The 18,550-nt window shown below is 39.1% G+C and overlaps 2 protein-coding genes across 13 annotated transcripts in view; one reads left to right on the top strand and one right to left on the bottom strand.

Annotated features, from left to right (window-relative positions):
- Positions 1–2,728: 2,728 nt before the first annotated feature.
- LOC134646854 (Krueppel-like factor 2) lies at positions 2,729–5,491 on the top strand. The gene is made up of 3 exons (XM_063500851.1): positions 2,729–3,125; positions 3,323–4,304; positions 4,394–5,491. Exons 1-3 carry the CDS (start codon positions 3,054–3,056, stop codon positions 4,567–4,569), a joined length of 1,230 nt encoding a protein of 409 aa, XP_063356921.1. The 5' UTR covers positions 2,729–3,053; the 3' UTR covers positions 4,570–5,491.
- Positions 5,492–11,508: 6,017 nt separating this feature from the next.
- The window catches only part of LOC134646545 (epidermal growth factor receptor substrate 15-like 1), a 57,141-nt gene continuing 50,099 nt past the window's right edge, over positions 11,509–18,550 (bottom strand). For 8 of the 12 annotated variants that reach the window (XM_063500323.1, XM_063500328.1, XM_063500324.1 and 5 more), the window contains one exon: positions 11,509–17,576. In XM_063500323.1, the coding sequence (XP_063356393.1) occupies positions 17,430–17,576 (147 nt within the window). In that variant the 3' untranslated portion in view covers positions 11,509–17,429. The remainder of the gene's footprint in view (positions 17,577–18,550) is intronic. The other 4 variants (XM_063500330.1, XM_063500332.1, XR_010096756.1 and 1 more) reach the window with 3 other exon arrangements.

Here is an 18,550-nt window from a genome sequence, read left to right as displayed (position 1 = left end):
CTTGAGTACCTTGCTACAGCTGGTGGCCAATATTAGCTGCAGAGAGAAAATTGTTTAGAGCCTCATAAAGTCTGCACTGAAAGCCTCAGAGTGGCATAAGTCAGAGACAGCCAACTGTAATTTGCACCCTCACGGGATGTTACCATTCATATCTCAGTTGTAGATGTTTGTGAAGGACAGAAAGATTTCTATGTAGAGGATGTTCTCTGCAAACTTCAGTTTTACATAAATCATGTTTAAGTCCTGGTTTTTGACTTCAGCTGATTATTGATGGTGTTATGACCCAAGATCATGTTGATCATACATGTTTTTATATGTGTGACTCCCCTCACCAGAGGATGTGGGTGTGGGTTTTTCTCTCTCCTCCCTCCCAGGGGTGTGAATGGGTTGGTCTTAATGGATACAGGTGCCTGCTGAGTGGTTGGGTTCAATTCCTCCACCACCCAGTAGGCTGTGTTTCTGTAGTAGCTTTGAGTGTTTCTCTGTGAAAATCCAGAGTTGAAAAGTTTGTTAGTGAGTAGATTTGTGTGTTTGGTTTATGAGAGCTGGTCTAGATCTTTGTAAATAGTTTTATATATTAGACAACCTGCAGTATTCTTTAACTGTACATACTGAACACTGCAGCAGCCTTTTTGTTGAAAACTGTTTTCTCTTGCTCATGGCTGTAAGAGTTTAGGTAAGAGAATTGTGTGTTTTTTGTACTTTTATTTTGGTGCAGGGAAGATTGGGTAACAATGGCCACACACCACGAGCCTTCAGAGGTCTCTTTGTGTTTACATTTTCAGTCCCTAATGTCACCAAGTGCTGCACAAGTGAATAAGGAGTATCTCCAGAGCACATGTTCCTCAAGCAGTGAACATAAGTGACTGGTACCCATTATGATTTAATATAATAAACTCGATCTAAACTGAAATATGAATATGAAACAAACAGATGCATGTACCAGACGTTGCTCACTGATAGCTGCAGTCAGGGATATAGGATATGTCGCTTAATGGTGAAGCAGTGCAGAAAACATTACTGAGAGCAAACAAAGTTAATGCAGACTGACTGGAAAACAATAAATAATGAAAATGTCAAAAATGTCACATGCCCTTTAAACCTTTGTGAACCAATACACGAATTAAGTCCTTTCACATAAAAAGAGCTCCCTCCATCACAAATATGTACAATACATAGGATATGCAAATATGTGCTATGTGTTTTTGTATAGCTACTTGGACTATCAGATGTAATCAGGACTGAAAGGAGTGAAATTGTTAGTATCAGTTATCAGCCTCAGTTTACAGTGAAAACAGTGAAAATATGTGCCTAAATTGCCCCATCTCTGCTAGAGATACCTAAAGGAACAAGGCTTGACATATTTGCAATAAGGATCGTGTTCAGAAAGCAAATACTAGCTAATAGTCTTGTGACTGAAAGACACCCAACTGAAAAATAAAAAAGATTTCAAAAATATTTCATCACCTGTTTGTTCACATAAAATGTCTGAGTAAAGTACCGGGTCATCTTGATTACCAGAAAGGTTTCGGAGCTCTTTTGCACTGATTCTAAAAGTCTTTGGTACTTTTCTGGACGGATGAACAATATTATCCTAAAAACTAGTGTTTCATTAGGTGTTTTTTTAAGATGCAGGTGGAGATTGCTGTCAAATGTATCAGTCCAAAATGTCCTGTAAGTGTTCAGAGAGTCAGATTAAAAACTATCTCTTAGAACATTTCTATATTGATTTCACCTCTGACAATGCCAGCACAATGCCGCCCACAGCATCACCACTGGACACCCTGACTGTAGGTATCAAGAGTCCATGTTCTTCTGAAGAAATAGTCCTATGGTAACTTTTATTTAAGCTCAAAGAGATCCTTAAAAAATAATTTAAAAGAGATCCTCTGAAGCTCTGTAAAGCTTTTATAGTTAAATCTCATTTCCTGTTTTGTTCTTTAAATCAAAGATTTATAGTTTTAGGAACTACTAAAATACTTTAAAAAAAAACCTGTATGTCATAGATGGATATATACAAATCAAGTTTACTTTTTTATAAGAAAAATTAGTTTGTTTGGAAACTTGCACTGATCAGGCTGTTGGTTGTTACAGAAAGGGTTGGTACATTCACTCAACTATATGTCACCAAAATGAAACAGAGGGGTAGGCTTAACCAGATGAACAACACGGCTAATATGTAACAACCTGAGAGGTTTCATAGAAAGCATTTAAGAAATCCGCGAATGTGAAGGTGGCGCCTGGTGGCTGCAAACTGCTGCAGAAAACTGCGTGGCTGCATTCACTACAAGGGAGTGTGCGCTACTGGCTTGTTGTGTTCTAGCCTGACGCACGCACCTCTGTCCGCTTTCTCACTGAGATAGAAACCGACAGAGATATTTGACCTCTGTGTTGACATAAACTCAGAAACACAGGAGCTAAATAATCATGAATCAAACTTTTCAGAACACAATAAGTATCAGAGAGACGTTTTCACTGGAACGGTCAGTGGAGACCGTTCTGTGTCGCTTTCCAATATGTTGGATTTTGTGTTTGTGATACTGTTACTTTGTTTGTTATGTTAAAGTGTTAATATTTGTTACGCCTTATTTAAACTGTTAATTATTCTGTCTTTGAGCGCCGATATGGGGGCGGTTGTTCTGCCAGCTGTTGGCCAAAGGGGCGGGTTCTTTCTCCGCGAGGGTTAAGTAGCTCCGCGCAGCAGAGCAGAGAAAGCATTGGGCACTAGTCCGTCTCCGCCTCTCTGTCTCTGACTCGCGGGGAAAACTCACGCTTTTATACTGAGGCTAAATTTAGGGGCTGGTCGGTACACCGCGTCCCTATCCTGAACGCGCTTCCTTCCCCTAGCCGCACACTGGTCCGGTTTATGTATGTAGTGATATTTATAAGAAAACCAGTTGTTCCAGGCGCAGAGCTGCATGTGAGCGAGGACCAGCTCACCGGACGGCAGAAGTTACGCGCTCGTAGCCTTATCTGGCAACTCAGCGGACTTTGGTGACTTGCCTTAAACAGAAGGGGTTTTTTTATAATTCAGTGTTTTTTTACTATTCATAATGGCCTCGAGTGGGACAATTTTACCATCCATCTCTACATTTTCCAACCAAAAAGAAAAATATTGGGAAGATGTAAGTTGGCCTTTTTATTTATTAACTTTTGCTTTCACCGAGCTTCATGCACTTGTCTTCCTGCTATCAGAAAACATATTTCTATTTGTTGTTGTTTTATTTGTGTATATTATATATATGTGTGTGTATTGATCATCTGAACGGGTTGAAAGAAATGATGCATTCTGAAACAAACTGTGCTCCCATCCCTGAAGCAGAAGTGGAAAAGCGACGTGATCAGCAGGGCAGATATGAACAGCAGCTGCCAGGGCAGAAAAGACGAAGAGGACCTGGACAGGTTCTTGGATCTGGAGTTTATTCTCGCGAACACCGCCGATTCCAGCAGTGCGTCGCCCGCCGGGACGGTACCGGAGTCATACCGCCTTCAGGATTCCGGGGTGTCTGTTTATCAGCAGCAGCAACAGCATCACATCGAAACAAGCGATTACACGTCTGTTCCAGACATGAACAGTCCTTCCCAATACAGCAGCCTGATGGCAGAGCTCCTTCGCTCCGACATGGATACCAGCTTCCTCCCTGCGAGCAGCTCCGGTATTCAGGGCAGATTCTTGGTCAGTTCCACGCCTTTCCAGACAACTCAGGATGTATTCCTCGAGCACCCGAACATTAAAGCTGAGCCGGTCTCAGTGGACACATACGGACCTGTCATGGGTCTGGCGCCTCAGAGCTGCACTAAAATCAAGCACGAAGGGAACGTCTCCTGCATGGTTTTTAACGAGCAGCCCCGGCTTGCAAGCTCCCCGCAGGGAGCGATGGGCAGCATGACCCCGCCGCTCAGCCCGGACGACCTGATGAACCCCGAGTGCCAGCAGCGCCAGATGTGCACCTCCACCTCGCCGACGTTCCCGCAGAGTTTCCACCTACACCACTGCAAGGCGCCCGCGAGATTTCCTCACCAGCACGGCGCGATGCAGTTCTCCTTCACTGAGGCGCTCCACCAGCATAAACTCACCGGCGTTTTCGGAGAGGACGCAGCCATGGGCCTGCAGCAGGCAGCTGGCCAGCGGGTTTTACTCACTCCGCCCTCCTCCCCGCTGGATATTATGGACACCAAGCCAAAGAGGGGTCGCAGGTCCTGGCCGAGGAAGCGAACCGCGACACACACCTGTACTTTCACTGGCTGTGGAAAGACCTACACGAAGAGCTCTCACCTGAAGGCGCACCTCAGGACTCACACAGGTAAGATCTGCAGGCTGAGTGCGGCAGGCATGTTATTCAACTACGTCACGAACTATGCTGTCACTGATGGGTGTTCTTTGTGTTCTTAGGAGAGAAGCCATACCACTGCAGCTGGGAGGGTTGCGGCTGGAAGTTCGCTCGCTCTGACGAGCTCACACGTCACTTCCGAAAGCACACCGGGCACCGGCCATTCCAGTGTCACTTGTGTGAACGGGCATTCTCCCGGTCTGACCATCTCGCCCTCCACATGAAGAGGCACATGTGAGCAAATTCCAGAAGGACAACAAACAGACAATGACTGATTTGCACAGCATCAGCCTGATTAAAGAATCCTACGATGGGCCACATGGATCCGACGTCAATATATAGATGCAAGTTCCTATAGGAGTGTTAATTTTACTGGTACCATGAATGGACAATGGGACCACTGTTGACTACACTGTAATAGCTATATGTATTGTATAGGATTATTATGGTGACTTTTTATGAAGGCTTATTAGGCATTAAGACAACGTGCCATCACATGAGACTATAAACATATTTTCTGGGAAAATATATATATTTTTTATTGATATGTGTATGTACGTGCATGTGTATGTGTATGTGAGTGTAAGAAATAACAAGAAAACCACAAACAGCAAACATATGAATTCTTTTCTGAATTCTTGCAGATGTAGCTGGTACTACTTTTTTTGTTTATTTGCAAAGGTAACAGGGACGTTCCACTTAACATATCAGACACATGCCAATGAAGCAACTGGATGCAGATAATCCTTAAATGAGTGAGATTTGAGTTTGTATTTTTTACAATAAGTGCCTTATACATCACTTTAGTACAGAACTAACAAGTGCCATAATCTCTACTGGCCAAAAGACAAAGTTTTATTAACTGTGTTTTATTGTAACAAGCAGATGAAATAATGTTTTCTTATGAAATCGTCTCGTTGAAGCTTTGAACTGAATGTCCTGTCTGTGAGTCTGTCTGCTGGTTAGTAGCATTTGAAGTCAGGGTTTTACAGTCTCACAGACGTGCGCCTCGTCTGGACTCCAATCGACTGACAAAGGACTAGACAGTCTTTGGCAAAAAGATTTGTTTGTGTCTTGAAGAAATGTACTGCCTTGTGAATTGAGTCATTTTATATACTGGAAATAGTTTATTTTAATGTACATATTAAACTAAATGGATAACATGATCTCTGACTCCAGAGTTTGATTTTCAAAGTTCACAGGTCTATAAACGGGGGTTTTATTTGACAAAAGTTCAAATACTCAAAGGTCATTGTAGTTGAAAAATTGAGTCAACATAGAAGGGTATATCAGAAGAAAAGCACCTGAGAAGACGGGCAATATCTTAGGGCATGTAGATACATTATTTAATTTTTAATTCTAAGTATGTCGACATTTAGTAATTGGTGAAGCATCCTGAGAAATTGGGTCAACCCACTCATATACTCATATTTATGAGTATATGAGTGGGTTGACCCAATTTCTACATTACATTGACATTACACTGACATAATTACAAAGTATGGATGGACGCTACGTGGTACATAAGGGCAAACCATATGGAGTGGTGAAAAGAAAGACAGTGTTTCAAATAAACTAAAAAAGGGATAAAGAAAAGCTCAAAAAAGAAAAAGTTGCCTGATGGAAGACTGTTTTCCGGCAGCTTGAAGCCAGGAGTTGGAGAGATATTTTGTTGTAATGCTACTTTTTGTAAGTCATGTTTTGTTTGCAAAAAATAAGTTTTGAGCCACCAACGCTAAACTTAATTTCAAAAGCAAACTTGTTAATAGCTAGTTGATTTCTTTAAGTCGAGGGAATGTTTCAACCCCACAAAGAAGATGTTTAGATCAAAAAGATTCAAATTCTGTGGTGTGAGCCTTTAATGCATTACATGTTGAATCAGTAATGGGAAAGAAACAATTTGGAAATCTATGTATATGAACACGAGAGTTGCCTCATAGACCATTAGAGCATGACAGAGATGATCGAATAGTAAGGGTATGATCATCATTCTTACTTCACACACACTGGAAACAAGAATCTGGGTTAGATCCGATTACTATCCAAACTACAAGAATAAAATTACAACTCAATATTCTTTAAACTGTAAATCTGACCATTGTCAAGTAACATACATGCTTGCCACATGTACTGTTGGAAGCATATAGGTGATGGCTCTTAATGAAACTTCACTATCTCTCCATTTCCGCTAAAGCCGTGACAAGGCCTGTGTTTATTTTGGGTTGTGAAAGGTCACTTGTCTCAGTACCATCTCCACAATTACCCCATGCCAACCCTCAGAAAAGAGGAACACTCCCCACTTCTATGTTTAGTACATTCACTCAAGTGAAAAATCAAATATTTTCATTTCACTTTTTTCAGCTGGGTGCAGAAGGGTAACTGCCACTGCGGAGCGTGGGAAGCTCTGGCGTGAGGGTGACCTGGTTTACATGCTGGTTTCTGCCTTTGTGAAAGCAGCAGAGCAAGATGCATTCATTATCATAATATAGATTTCCCTTAAAGGAAGAGGGCAAAGTTCGCTGAGGTTGTGAGTGAGGTCTGATCCAACTTAGGTGGGAGGCCGAGGGCTTGCAAGCCCCATAGGCTGATTGGGCCTACAGCATATGAGCAACACGGGGCTCAGTAGGCAACAAAAGGGACAAGAAGTTGACCAGAGACACAGCTGATTGTGACTTCAAATGGTTGTCGATCAGAAAACCAACTATCTGCGGGTGCTGGTTTAGCTCACTGGGATGAGCAGGTGACTACATGTCATAGGGCTGAGAATGGCCGCCTTGGGTTCAAAACCAGCCTGTGGCCCTTTGCTGTGTGTTTTCTCCTCTCTCTCTCTGCTTTACCATCACTCTTCTCTGCTCCCATCAAAAAGAGAAAACTGATTATCTTTGTTTAAAACTAACTTCTATTACAGAATTTAGTCTAAAAATTCATTTCCAAATCACAAACAAACAGCTGCACCTGTACATGCATCCATGCTGACAGAATGAGAGGTAGAATCACTGTATGCAGGTTTCCAGTCCATCAAAGTCACTACTCAGACATTCAGGGTTAATAAGTCCAGTTTTGACAGTTGTGGTCAGACGTTTACATACATTTTATTTGTTTGAACTATTCATTTTTGAGTAATGGTTGTACAGCATACATCTTTAATGGCTTAAAACCAGAATTGGGCATATTCTGTAATTCACACACACAGCACCACTAGAAATATACTTCCTTGCAACATTGATGACGGGTTCCAAACTTAGTTTACACCGCTGTGCGACTTCAAAACTAGTTGATTTCCTGATACAGACACAGCTTTTAAACATAGTCCACAACTTTTCAGTAGGGTTGTGATCAGGATTTTGGGAAACCCAGTCAAGAAGCTTAATGACCCCGTGTGGATTGGAGAAATCCCCCCCTCCAAAATGAAAACTTGAGCACCAAATTCTTGCTTGTTAAAGTCATTTACTCTATTGCTCTACTGAAAGTATTTTTCTGGTGAAATTCAGCGAATTAGTGAAGTGTATCAGCTGTTTGTGATTCAAAGAATCTATTCAAATTCCTAGATCCACAGGTGCCCGGTGCTGAACTGTATTTATGGGAAGAGGTTGCCATCTACTGGGATAGCAGCACTGCTGTGGACTGCAGGAAACTTCTGCTGGAATGTTTTCCCCTGCCGTTTCCCAGATGGATCGTAAATTTCGCTCAGTGTGAGAGCGAGAAATCACAAGGAGCTTAGTTAGAAGAGACAAAAATCAAAAAAGGACGCTGTGTCTCCCAGTTCAACTAATTATTCCCGAACTGGTTTTTTCATCAGTTTTTCTATTTTTGCAGGTTGAGTATTTAATCAAAGTAAGAAAAATGTATTTATATATTTTAACCAATGTAAAAAAAATTTGTTTGATAAATTATATGTTATACATGTGATGCCGTGTGGGGACAATGATGAAGAAAATTAAACAAAAAGTTATGCATCAAAATGTACCTAAAAAGGTAAAAAAAAAGTTTAAGTTTACATCAGCAGGGGAAACCAAATGAAATGATAAGAAACAGGTACAAAAAACACCTGAACATTAGAATCTTAATGTTCTATTGTTTGTTTATTTTTAGTTTGTAAAAGGTTGAATTGTACATTAAATAAAACTTATCAAGTAAATTTGTGTTTGGTTGATTATTTCTTAGCATTTTTTCAATGCATTTCCTATTAAAACTATATAAAGACTATAAAGACTGCTCGTTCAGTCTTCATTTAGCTGCTGTCTACTGTCAGACTTTGTGTGGTTCAGTAACCAAACAGGTTTATGTCAGTTTTCAAACTGAAAAACAGGCTTCCAGCAAGTTCTGGTTCTTTTAGATCATGTGCGTAGTAACACATGTAAAATACAATACACACACATGCATAAACACAAAGAAGTACAAGGGAACATACAAGAGATGTGTGTCTGCCCAGCATACATACACTATACCCCGTGGTGTGTATTTTTGTAACAATTTTTTAGGCCAGATTAGATTTTCACCAGTGGATAAAATGAGCCTGCAGCCAAAGCTAATCGAACACTGGCTGCATGCTTTTGCGGAAGGTAAGATTTACACTCTTACAAAAACACCGGGAGTCTGCCGGTAATTTGCTCAGTTCATTTTTGTGTAAAAAGATAAAATCATGTTAAATTTGCATGTCAAATATCTCAAATAGCCCCATTATTTGGGCAGGTAATTTGTGTTTTGAAAGCAAGATCAGCTTTTCAGCAACTATGAAATCAGAGAAGGTATAGCTGTGCTAGCAGTCGTATAACGGTTGTTCTTGACCAAATGATGGCGTCGGCATCCTAATCTGCTTAAAATGAAACAGTTAACATGTGAAGTCTCAGGTAAGCAGGAATAATGAGAGTACAAGCAAACAGTATCCAGCCTCTTGATGTGAACCACAGCTACAGACTATGTTTTCTTACTTTAAGAACTAAACACTCTGTGTCAAACAGAATACACATGTGTAGTTAAAGTTAAGGTAGTTATCTAAAAAATTGCCTGGACAAAGCATTCTGGATGTATTCTCCTGTCTCAGCCTCCTTGACGGGTTTTAACACAGGTATTAGTCTTGTGATATGATGTCACTGTAGTTTACTGTAATCCTGTATAACTAATGATTAACTTGTTGGCTTAGTTATGTTTCCTACTTTTATCTTCATAAAAATAATGTTCTTCAAATATCTAAATTTTGCTTAAGTGATTTAGTGCTGAGTTCCTTAGATAAACAATTTTACACACATTAAGATTGGGAGTCAAAATTCATTGTTCCCAGTTAACAGACTGGTGTGTATACAGTGCTTATCCACTCTGAAGACTCAAAGTATTTTTTTAACAAGAAGCCACATTAACACAGTGCTTTTTATTGTATACCTTTAAGTGCTTTCTAATTACTGCATAACAACACTCCAGCGGATGCATCAGGAGCAATTTTGGTTCAGTTTACTGTCTTATGGCTCTTGAACTGGACGTTAGACTGCCAACCTTACAATTACTCAACAATCTGCTCTCCCTGCTGAGCCACAGCCCCTAAAACACAGTGAGGCTGCCGTTTCCTTTCAGCTTGAGACTGTCAGTACGTTTCCAGGACGGCATCATGCCATGGCAGATTATGGTCAAGATGTTAGTACCTCAATCAATATAATTGAGGTACAGATATAATTTCAAAAACTTGTGCGCAGCTCCATTTGACATAAAAGTCAAGTTCATATATACACTATATGGAAGAAAGTACCAGGTTACCGACACATTACATCAACAGGAGCCACTCGGTCATGGAAAGCCATGTCATGAAGCTCAAGGTCCACGGTTATGTGTTGAGAGGAGGTTTAGTCAGGTTAAGTGAGCAGAGCTTTGCCAACTTTTACCATAGCCTCAGCATTCAGCAACTCTGCTCTGTAACTTCACGAGGTATACTTGCTGTGGTTCCTTAACACTTTCACTTTGCAATAAACAGTACATTGCACAATAACTGAAACCAGCCCCCTGAATGAACACTATCTGTAAAGATGTTCCTGCATGAACACCCTAAAGATGTTCATGCAGGAAAATCCCAACCATGCCACATTCTCAGTCACTTAACTCATCATTCTTCACCATTGTGATGCTTGGTGAACTTAAGTGGGTTGTCTTGATTATGTCTGCCTGAATATATTGAATTTCTGTCATGTTGATCACATAAGTGCACCAACAAGCAGTTGAATAGATGTACAGGGTCGAGTGAGTGCTCATGGTCAATTCCTCCAATACAAAGGTTTTTTTTTTTTTTTTTTTTTTATCTTCAGGTTGTTAGGTTTTTAGTATCGAAAGTGTTAATAGCACTCCAACATTTACCCACAAATATTCTCTGGCTCACAGGTTTTTCATTTTCCTCCTCTTCATTATCATAGAGTAAACACAATAGTGTGAAGAATTTCCTCTTATTCCTCAGTGAGACAGTTGGCACTTGCCAACATAGAAGATTGTTTGGTTTACAGCTAATATGTCCAGAATTGCACAGCATTCATTTCACACTTGACAGGTGTGCCCTTGAAATGAGTGTAATTCACCTCACACTGTGACTGTCTGGGAGGGGAGGAGCATCCGTAAAGTATTCATTTTTGTTACAGCCTCATTCCAAAATGGATTCATTTCTCACCTCAAAATTTAACGCAAAAATAATCCATGAATAAAAGGTCTGCTTGAAATTCATCCATATGTATTAAAACTAAAAAACAAATGCATACCATGAACAAGTATTACAAGTACTGACATCCTTTGCCATGACATTCAAAATGAAGAGTTTAGTTGAAATGGAGAATTGTAAACTTTCGTCACTGTTGCTATGGTGATTGTGTGTAGAATTTTCAGGTGAAAAATGAATGAATCAGGCTGACAAAATGTGGAAGAAGTGAAGCACTGTGAATACTGCTAGAGATGTCTGCTTTGGAAAAGATTGTTTGGGATAAAAAAAATTACTTTGAAAATGCTGAAGGATGAATGTTTAAGTTCTAATAGCTTCTAAAATGATTAAAATCACTTTATTTCTTAATGGAATTGCAATTTAGGGATTTAATAAATTAAATTTGGCACTTTGTCCCTAAATATGTAATTAAGAATTTAAGATTTCTAAACATGTAATATTATATTAAGCTTTACGAATATTCATACAAAACTGTTGACAAGTCAAACATGCATTCATTAATGGAAATGTTTATTCTAGTAAACAGTACAGACCATATAGAGACCATATAGATCCTCACTTTTCTAGGTAAACCTCTGTTCTCTATCCGTTGTTCCAAATGTTTTCCTCTAAAATTCACTGGTTCGTTTGTTTATGCTGTTAGGACACATATACCAGACATGATACTACAGAGACCGTACACGCACTGTATGCATTTTTATAAAAACAGCGCTGAATAATTTGTCGATAGCAGAGAGAGCAACAACAACAAGAGTTAGAAAAGAAATCAAATAAATGACGAATGACACAATGAATTCATTTTGCCTGCTTAATATTAAGCATCAGCATGCCAGCAAAGACAGAATTCAGTGGTTTCACACTACAAGAAAACATGAACCATTCTGATAAAATGAACATTAAAACAAAGAAATTGTTAAGCCGTAATTTTGACACTTATCATCAATCATAAGCTGATATTTCTGAACTGCTAACACTGTTGATATTTTAATAACATTTAGTAAGTAACATTGTGTTTACTTGTTTTTCCTCAAAATAAAAAAAAAGGATTTTGCGATAAAAGGCTTTTGATGCTTGGAAGAAAATCAGGTCAGAAGAGTGGCTGGCTGTGGATACATAAATAATTATATTAAAAACATACACAACATATAAAAAAATTAGACTTCTTTCAGACTATACATAAAACAACAATAAAAGAAACATATCTATTGCACAATGGAGGTATCTAATGACAAATACAGTATGAACAATGGTACCAGTCTGTTAACACAGCACTCTAAGCAGTACACAGCAGACGGGGTGATTGCAGACACACATCATATGCGGTCTTTTACAGAAGGACTGAGTATCGAGTGCTGCTAGTTCTTGGTGCTAATGATAATGTGCATGTCGTTCCATCTCACCACACACTCTAATTTCTGAATTTTGAAATATTTCAAGTTTTGTTTTCAGCATTGGTGCAGAACATCAGAATTAAACCCATAGAAATGCTGTCCAACCCTACTTCTCAAGGAGTGTGTTGGCATAATCACAGGTCCCTCTGTTTCCTACATCACATCCTAGCTTGTTGAAGTATATACACTGCCATAGAATGTCAGCTGTGCTATAAAGATAACGCACCTCCCTGCCCTATAATATACAGAACGATTCCACGTTTTGCTTTCAAAATTCAGCTGAGCCATCCACATACACACTCAGTCAAAGGACACTCTCTTTAGTTCTGGGAAAAATAAACTTCTATAGCACTTAAGCCAGTGTGGGTTCCACATAGTTATAAGAAGAACAGCAAAAGCTTCAGTCCTCTAGCTGTATCTATACAGACTTCTTTCAGGCTCAGTACCACATGCAAATCTCCCACATTGTGACCTCAGTGGTATACAGCATGTTAGGTTATGAAGCATATTTGTGTGAAAATCACAGCCTATGTTGAAGTCAAACCAACCATGTCTTTGAACTGTGGCAGGAAGCCGAAAAGTCAAACTCCACCTGTGAGGGGCCAGCTCAAAGGAGATTTGAACATTCTTGCTATGATATCACCTTAACGAAACAGTTAGACTACTATGTCACAATTAGCAGTGACAAGTTTAGAGATGCCTCAAGCAAGAAGCTTAGATCACATTGCTTCTCAAGCTAGTATAGATGAGTTGTTAGGTGACTGCTATTGGAATACATGCTTGATCTGATGTCAATGTGCTGTAAGAATTAAAGAAATCTGGTTAACAAACAAAAGTAACACCACTAGCCACTGTGAAAAACAATTCTGCAGTAAGGTATTGAACATACTGCACCTTTTAGATAATACACATAGCTTTTTATTCAACTTCTAGTATACCACACTATAAGCTTTTTACTCGATAGCAATTAAGTTAACTGTAACTTTTTATATTGCAGTGAAAACAAGTGTGTAGCTGACGACCTGCTGGCGCGTAGAAGCTCATGAACAGTTTTATTTAAACTGAGAAAACGGACGGACACGAGGGGGCTTCTATTCACGGCAGAGACTTAAAAGCCAACATGTGTTTTATGACTGAGAAGTAGATGAAAGCAGGTTTATCACATACTAAGGACACCACTCAGTAACAGCTATAGTAAAAGAAACACTCTTGATGTGTAAACATAACAAAAAAAAGCTGAGAGAGGCAGTTTACACTTCTTACTCGCAGAATCAGGGGTGCATTATCAACCTTAACTTCACTTTTCACTCCTATTTTTGGTGAATTCACATTACAAGGATTTATATAATGTTGACCCCCCTGGAAAGTGGTTTCAACATGTCAGACATCTGGGAAGAAAAAAAACAAACAATTCAATGTTGCAGTCATGAAAGTAACCACATTAGTACCAGCAATTTTTTTCTATGCGATGAGCGGAAAAGCAAGTGTAACACTTATTTGAGGTCATTCTGTCATATCACTCAGTACAAAGCCACTTTCACAGCCTTTACACGCCTCCAGCTCTTATTTGGGACCATCCCATCATAGTTTTGGACTGAAATCTGACGCAACCTGGACATTTCAGTACATTTTTTTATGTATTAAACTTCAAGTTAAGCAGAATGTACGCCAGTGTTTTCTGTTATTAGAAGGAGTTTATATTTTCATTAAATTGCAACAAATCTGAAGTGATTTCAGAATGACTGAAATATTTTTAGGTTCCATCAGATTGCATCCAATGCAGTGTTACAGTATAAAGATCACATCAGTAAGCTTTGCTTTGCAGTAACAGCTCAGAAGTTAAGTTCAATGAAATCTGTTTTTTGGGACAGTTTAAAAAAAATAAATCCAGATAAAAAACAAAACAAAACTCTAGAAACAACTTATTTCTGTCTCCCTTAAGCATTGGTTGATAGTTCAAGTAAAGAGACAACTCCTAAAATAAACAAAGTGAGTTGTTATGGAACATCAAACTATGTCACATAAGAATTAGCACTCTTCAATATCCAGTTTCCAGTGAGTCAGAAATCTATCTGCAACTTGTGTTTGCTGTTCTGTAGTCATCAACTAAAAACAGTGCTGTAACCATCAGTTTCTAAAAAATAATCAATAAAAAACAGACTAGTTGAAATATGGAAAATTAATTCCCTCATCTTTTATTTCATTTGCTGGATGTGGTATGATATCACATCATTGTCAGTACAGCTGTCAAGAAGAGGCATAGGCTCTGTCTATATACACCGCAGAGACGGCAAGAAAGCACTACAGGTCAGTGCAGAGGACTCTTTACACGATGACGTCACTCATGATAACGGAAAATATATTTTTACAGTACGTTACTCTCACTCCAAAGAATATGTCGATATCCTGACATAGTTATTTTCATTCATTAGGTAGTTATCACATTAGAGGAAACCAATGTAGTGCATAATGCTTCCCTCAGCTTCTGTTACTTTTATGTCTTCATTTTCCATAATGTGAATAAGAGCCAATAAACATTGTACCTTAAACACTGCCAGGCTAAAAGATTTTTTTTAAACTGAATTGATGAGCCAGAGGAAGGGAGCGTCTGTGATGGGAGGCAAACGTAATACTGAAAAAGAGAAACATATAAGCTACAGACTCAAGGCAGAACAGTACCAAAGAAAAAAACCAACCCTATTCTCAGTCTCTTTCCCCTGCTGTGTATTATTTATTTCTTTATGATAAATAAGCACAACACAAAGTAAAGTGGGTTTTCACATTATGTCACATTTAAACTGGGGGCTAAAAGACAAATTCACAAGAGAAGCCATTTAAACTCAGGGACTACAGCACACACCTGAAAAGATAATATTGTCTGCGGTTCCTTGAGGCCTTTGAATTTCAGTAGCACACAGAAGGAATATTTCATGAAGGTATTACTGTTAAAATTGTTATACAGTGGAACCATTGGATAATAAGGCTCTTGGCATCCCAGATTGCCTGAATCTTTATCTGGTTAAAGTGTTTAATCTCTAAATCCTGATATTTGGAGATATAAGCTCACCCGGAGTCATGAGGAAAAATGAAGCACTGGCGTAAGTCTAGCTTGAAACAAAGTGGTTAAATACAGTTTAAAAATACTGTTAATATAGATCTTTTCACTTCTTATCTCAGTCTTTGTTAGTGTAAGTATCTGGCCTTAAAAGAATATTTAATGAGTATTAGGGCCGGTTATCGTCACTCATTTCTATAATTGATTCAATTCTGACTCAGAAGGTCCAGATTCGATCCCCGATTCAATTCGATTCAGTTTCGACTCAGACAGTCAGAAATATTATAGTTCTGATCATTCATTAATACGTATCCATATTTTTATATCTATGTATAAAAAGTTGACACTTCATCAAAGGTATAAGCATCACAGCAGATGCCTTTGTGTCAAAGTAACTGAGGATAAAACACAGAAAAGCATGAAGGAGATTTTCCTGGCCTGGCTTTTTAAAGCAGATAACCGCCTTAAAAATATTCTGTAGTAGAACAAAAATGGAAGAAAACCATGAACCTGCATATAAACATTACCTGATGCTGCTGAAGTGAAGCAGAGCAAAGTTACAGAGAAAAAAAAACAGCGATCGACAGCACTGTACATAAAACTGTACATAATGCTGAAAACAGATTTCAGATTGGAAACTGTTCTTGAAATAGACTGAGAGAGAGAGCTGTGCAGGAAGTGTGATTTTTATCGTGGTGGAAGCAAAACTGTAAAGTAAGAGGGAATTCACAACGATGTTTTTCACACGTGAAGCATAGTTTTGATCTTTTTTTGCTGCCTATCAGTGAATTTTGGTCGGAAAGTGCCAAAACCTGCGACTTCAGAATCTGTTTGTTTTCAGCACCTGACGGCGTGTCTGTGCGCAGATCTTCGGGTGAACGATCCGCGCTTTGTGTTTACGTCTTTTCGCGGAATCCGTTTAACTGCTCTCATTTGCTGTTTTGTGGTTGTTGAAGTCATTTTGTGAGCTTTAACCCTGGAGAACCCATGGGGTCAGAGCCGACCCCATTGGTTTTCTAGGGAAACCATGGGGTCAAATTTGACCCCATGGGTTCTCCAGGGTTAAGCTGAGATTTTGGCGTTTCTGACAAAATACTTAAAAATAATTAAAAATCAGGATTTAATGAATCGATATCGCTTTATTCAAACAAAAATCGATTTGAATCGGGGAAATCGATTTTTTAAACCCTCCCCTAATGAGTATTACTGAATGAAATAAATGAAGTCCTGAACCCTGTTCAATCCAGTCCTTTCTTTAAGCCTCTCTATACCAAATGGGAATTTAAACCTCATTCTATGCATTACTCCACCGGCAGCACAGCTTAGCACTGAATATTAACTGACGTACTTACTACATCATGTAATTTTATTAACTAAATGATACAACCAATTTTCAAGTCCCTTCTGAGAATTACAGGGGCAATTTCTTTGCTGCTGATTGTTACAACAAAAGAAAAGGCGATCTGCTCTTCTGTTAAGGACAGCAAGGTTTGTTTCCATATGGTGAGTGTAGCTTAAAAAACAAAACAAAGAAACATGAAGTGATACAAACTGTCGTGCAGCGATTAGCTAGTCTCCCTTATAGGTAAAACAACATTACCGTGTAGCTACTATGGGGCCTGTACACTCTTTCTACCAAGCAGCTTTCTTTCCACGTCTTTATATTTCAGTTCCCCTTTTCTTCATGTCAGCACCCGTTTTTCAATGATGTTTTGCAACCCACAATTCTGTTTTACTGTTTTTTTTTTCTGTTTGCAGGGCCATCATCCAAACTTGTCTGAAAGTTTCTTGTTTTCTTCCAATCCAATAAAGTCACTGAGTGTGGAGTTCTGTGTGAGTGTGTGTGTGTGCAGTAATTAGTTCAGTGATGTGTTTCATGTCTTAATATTTCAGTCAGTCACCTTTGTCTGCAGGTTAGCCTCACTATGGCTATACAAGTATTCACATGTAGTGGGACCTCCAGGTCATGCATTGGACATCTCTGCTTTACTGAGGGCAATGGCCAGTTCCAGGTCCTCCTGTTCCTGCTGTCTGAGTCTCTTCAGCCGCTCACGTTCTGCACGCTCGCTTTCACGTTTAGCCCATTCTAACTGCTGAGCCTCGTTTCCGAACTGCAAAGAGAAAGATAGAGAGAGTGCGAGAGAGAGGGTTGAGATTTGCAGTATTGTGCAAAAGTCCTGTGCAAAGAAAATGGAAAACAGATGAAGAGATTTATTGAAATATGTAAACATACATGGAAATACAGTATATAAGTCAAAAACAGTTTGTACAGTTCTAACCAGCTTGAAAGTTAATATTTGGTATGAACACCTTTATTCTTCAATACAGTCTGAACTCTCTTAGGCACCTTTCTGGTTATTTCTTCAAGTAGTCTTAAGGAATAGTTCTTAAAGCTTCTTGAAGGCCATTCAAAGCTCTGAAATGTGGATGCCAAACTGCTTTAATAATGTTGAGTTCCAAACTCTGGGGAGGCCAATAAGTGACTGACAGCATTGATTGTTTTGTGTGTGGGACAGTGTGTGTGTGTTAATTGTCATGAGGAAAAAAACTAGCTGTTGCCAATCAGTTGCTTTCCAGATGGCATTTCATTGTGGATCAAAATCTGGTGGTTTTGCAGATAGCTGTAGAAGCTCACGGCACCTTCTCCTGATGCCCATACTGGCAACCACTTGACTAAAAATTTTAGATCTAGATTCATCAGTCCATCACACACCGTTGCCACTGATTTTCAGTCCATTTCTTGTGCAATTTATCATACATCATACTTTTATCCCTGTTTTCCTTAAGGGCTCCTGGACAGGCCCCCTTCACTGAAAAGATTTATTGATGAGGCTTCAGTGAATGGATGAACTGAAGAGCCAGATGTAGCCATCAGGTCCTGTGTTTTTTTCCAATTGACTTGATTTTCAGATACTATTCATCTGCCACTGTGTATAGTGTATAGGCCTGCCACTTCTTATTTAGTTCTCTGTTTGTCTAGTCTCCTCAAATTTTCTGCACACCATGTGAAGATATGCCAAATTTTCCGCTAATAGCCTCTTGTTGGTGTAAAAATGATAATTTATTCCTGTTAAACTGTGTTATC

The sequence above is a fragment of the Pelmatolapia mariae genome, linkage group LG17 (genome assembly GCF_036321145.2).
Source record: "Pelmatolapia mariae isolate MD_Pm_ZW linkage group LG17, Pm_UMD_F_2, whole genome shotgun sequence".
NCBI classification, from domain to species: Eukaryota; Metazoa; Chordata; class Actinopteri; order Cichliformes; family Cichlidae; genus Pelmatolapia; species Pelmatolapia mariae.
Note: the sequence above shows the minus strand (reverse complement) of the source record. Positions and strands in the feature narration are given on the sequence as shown.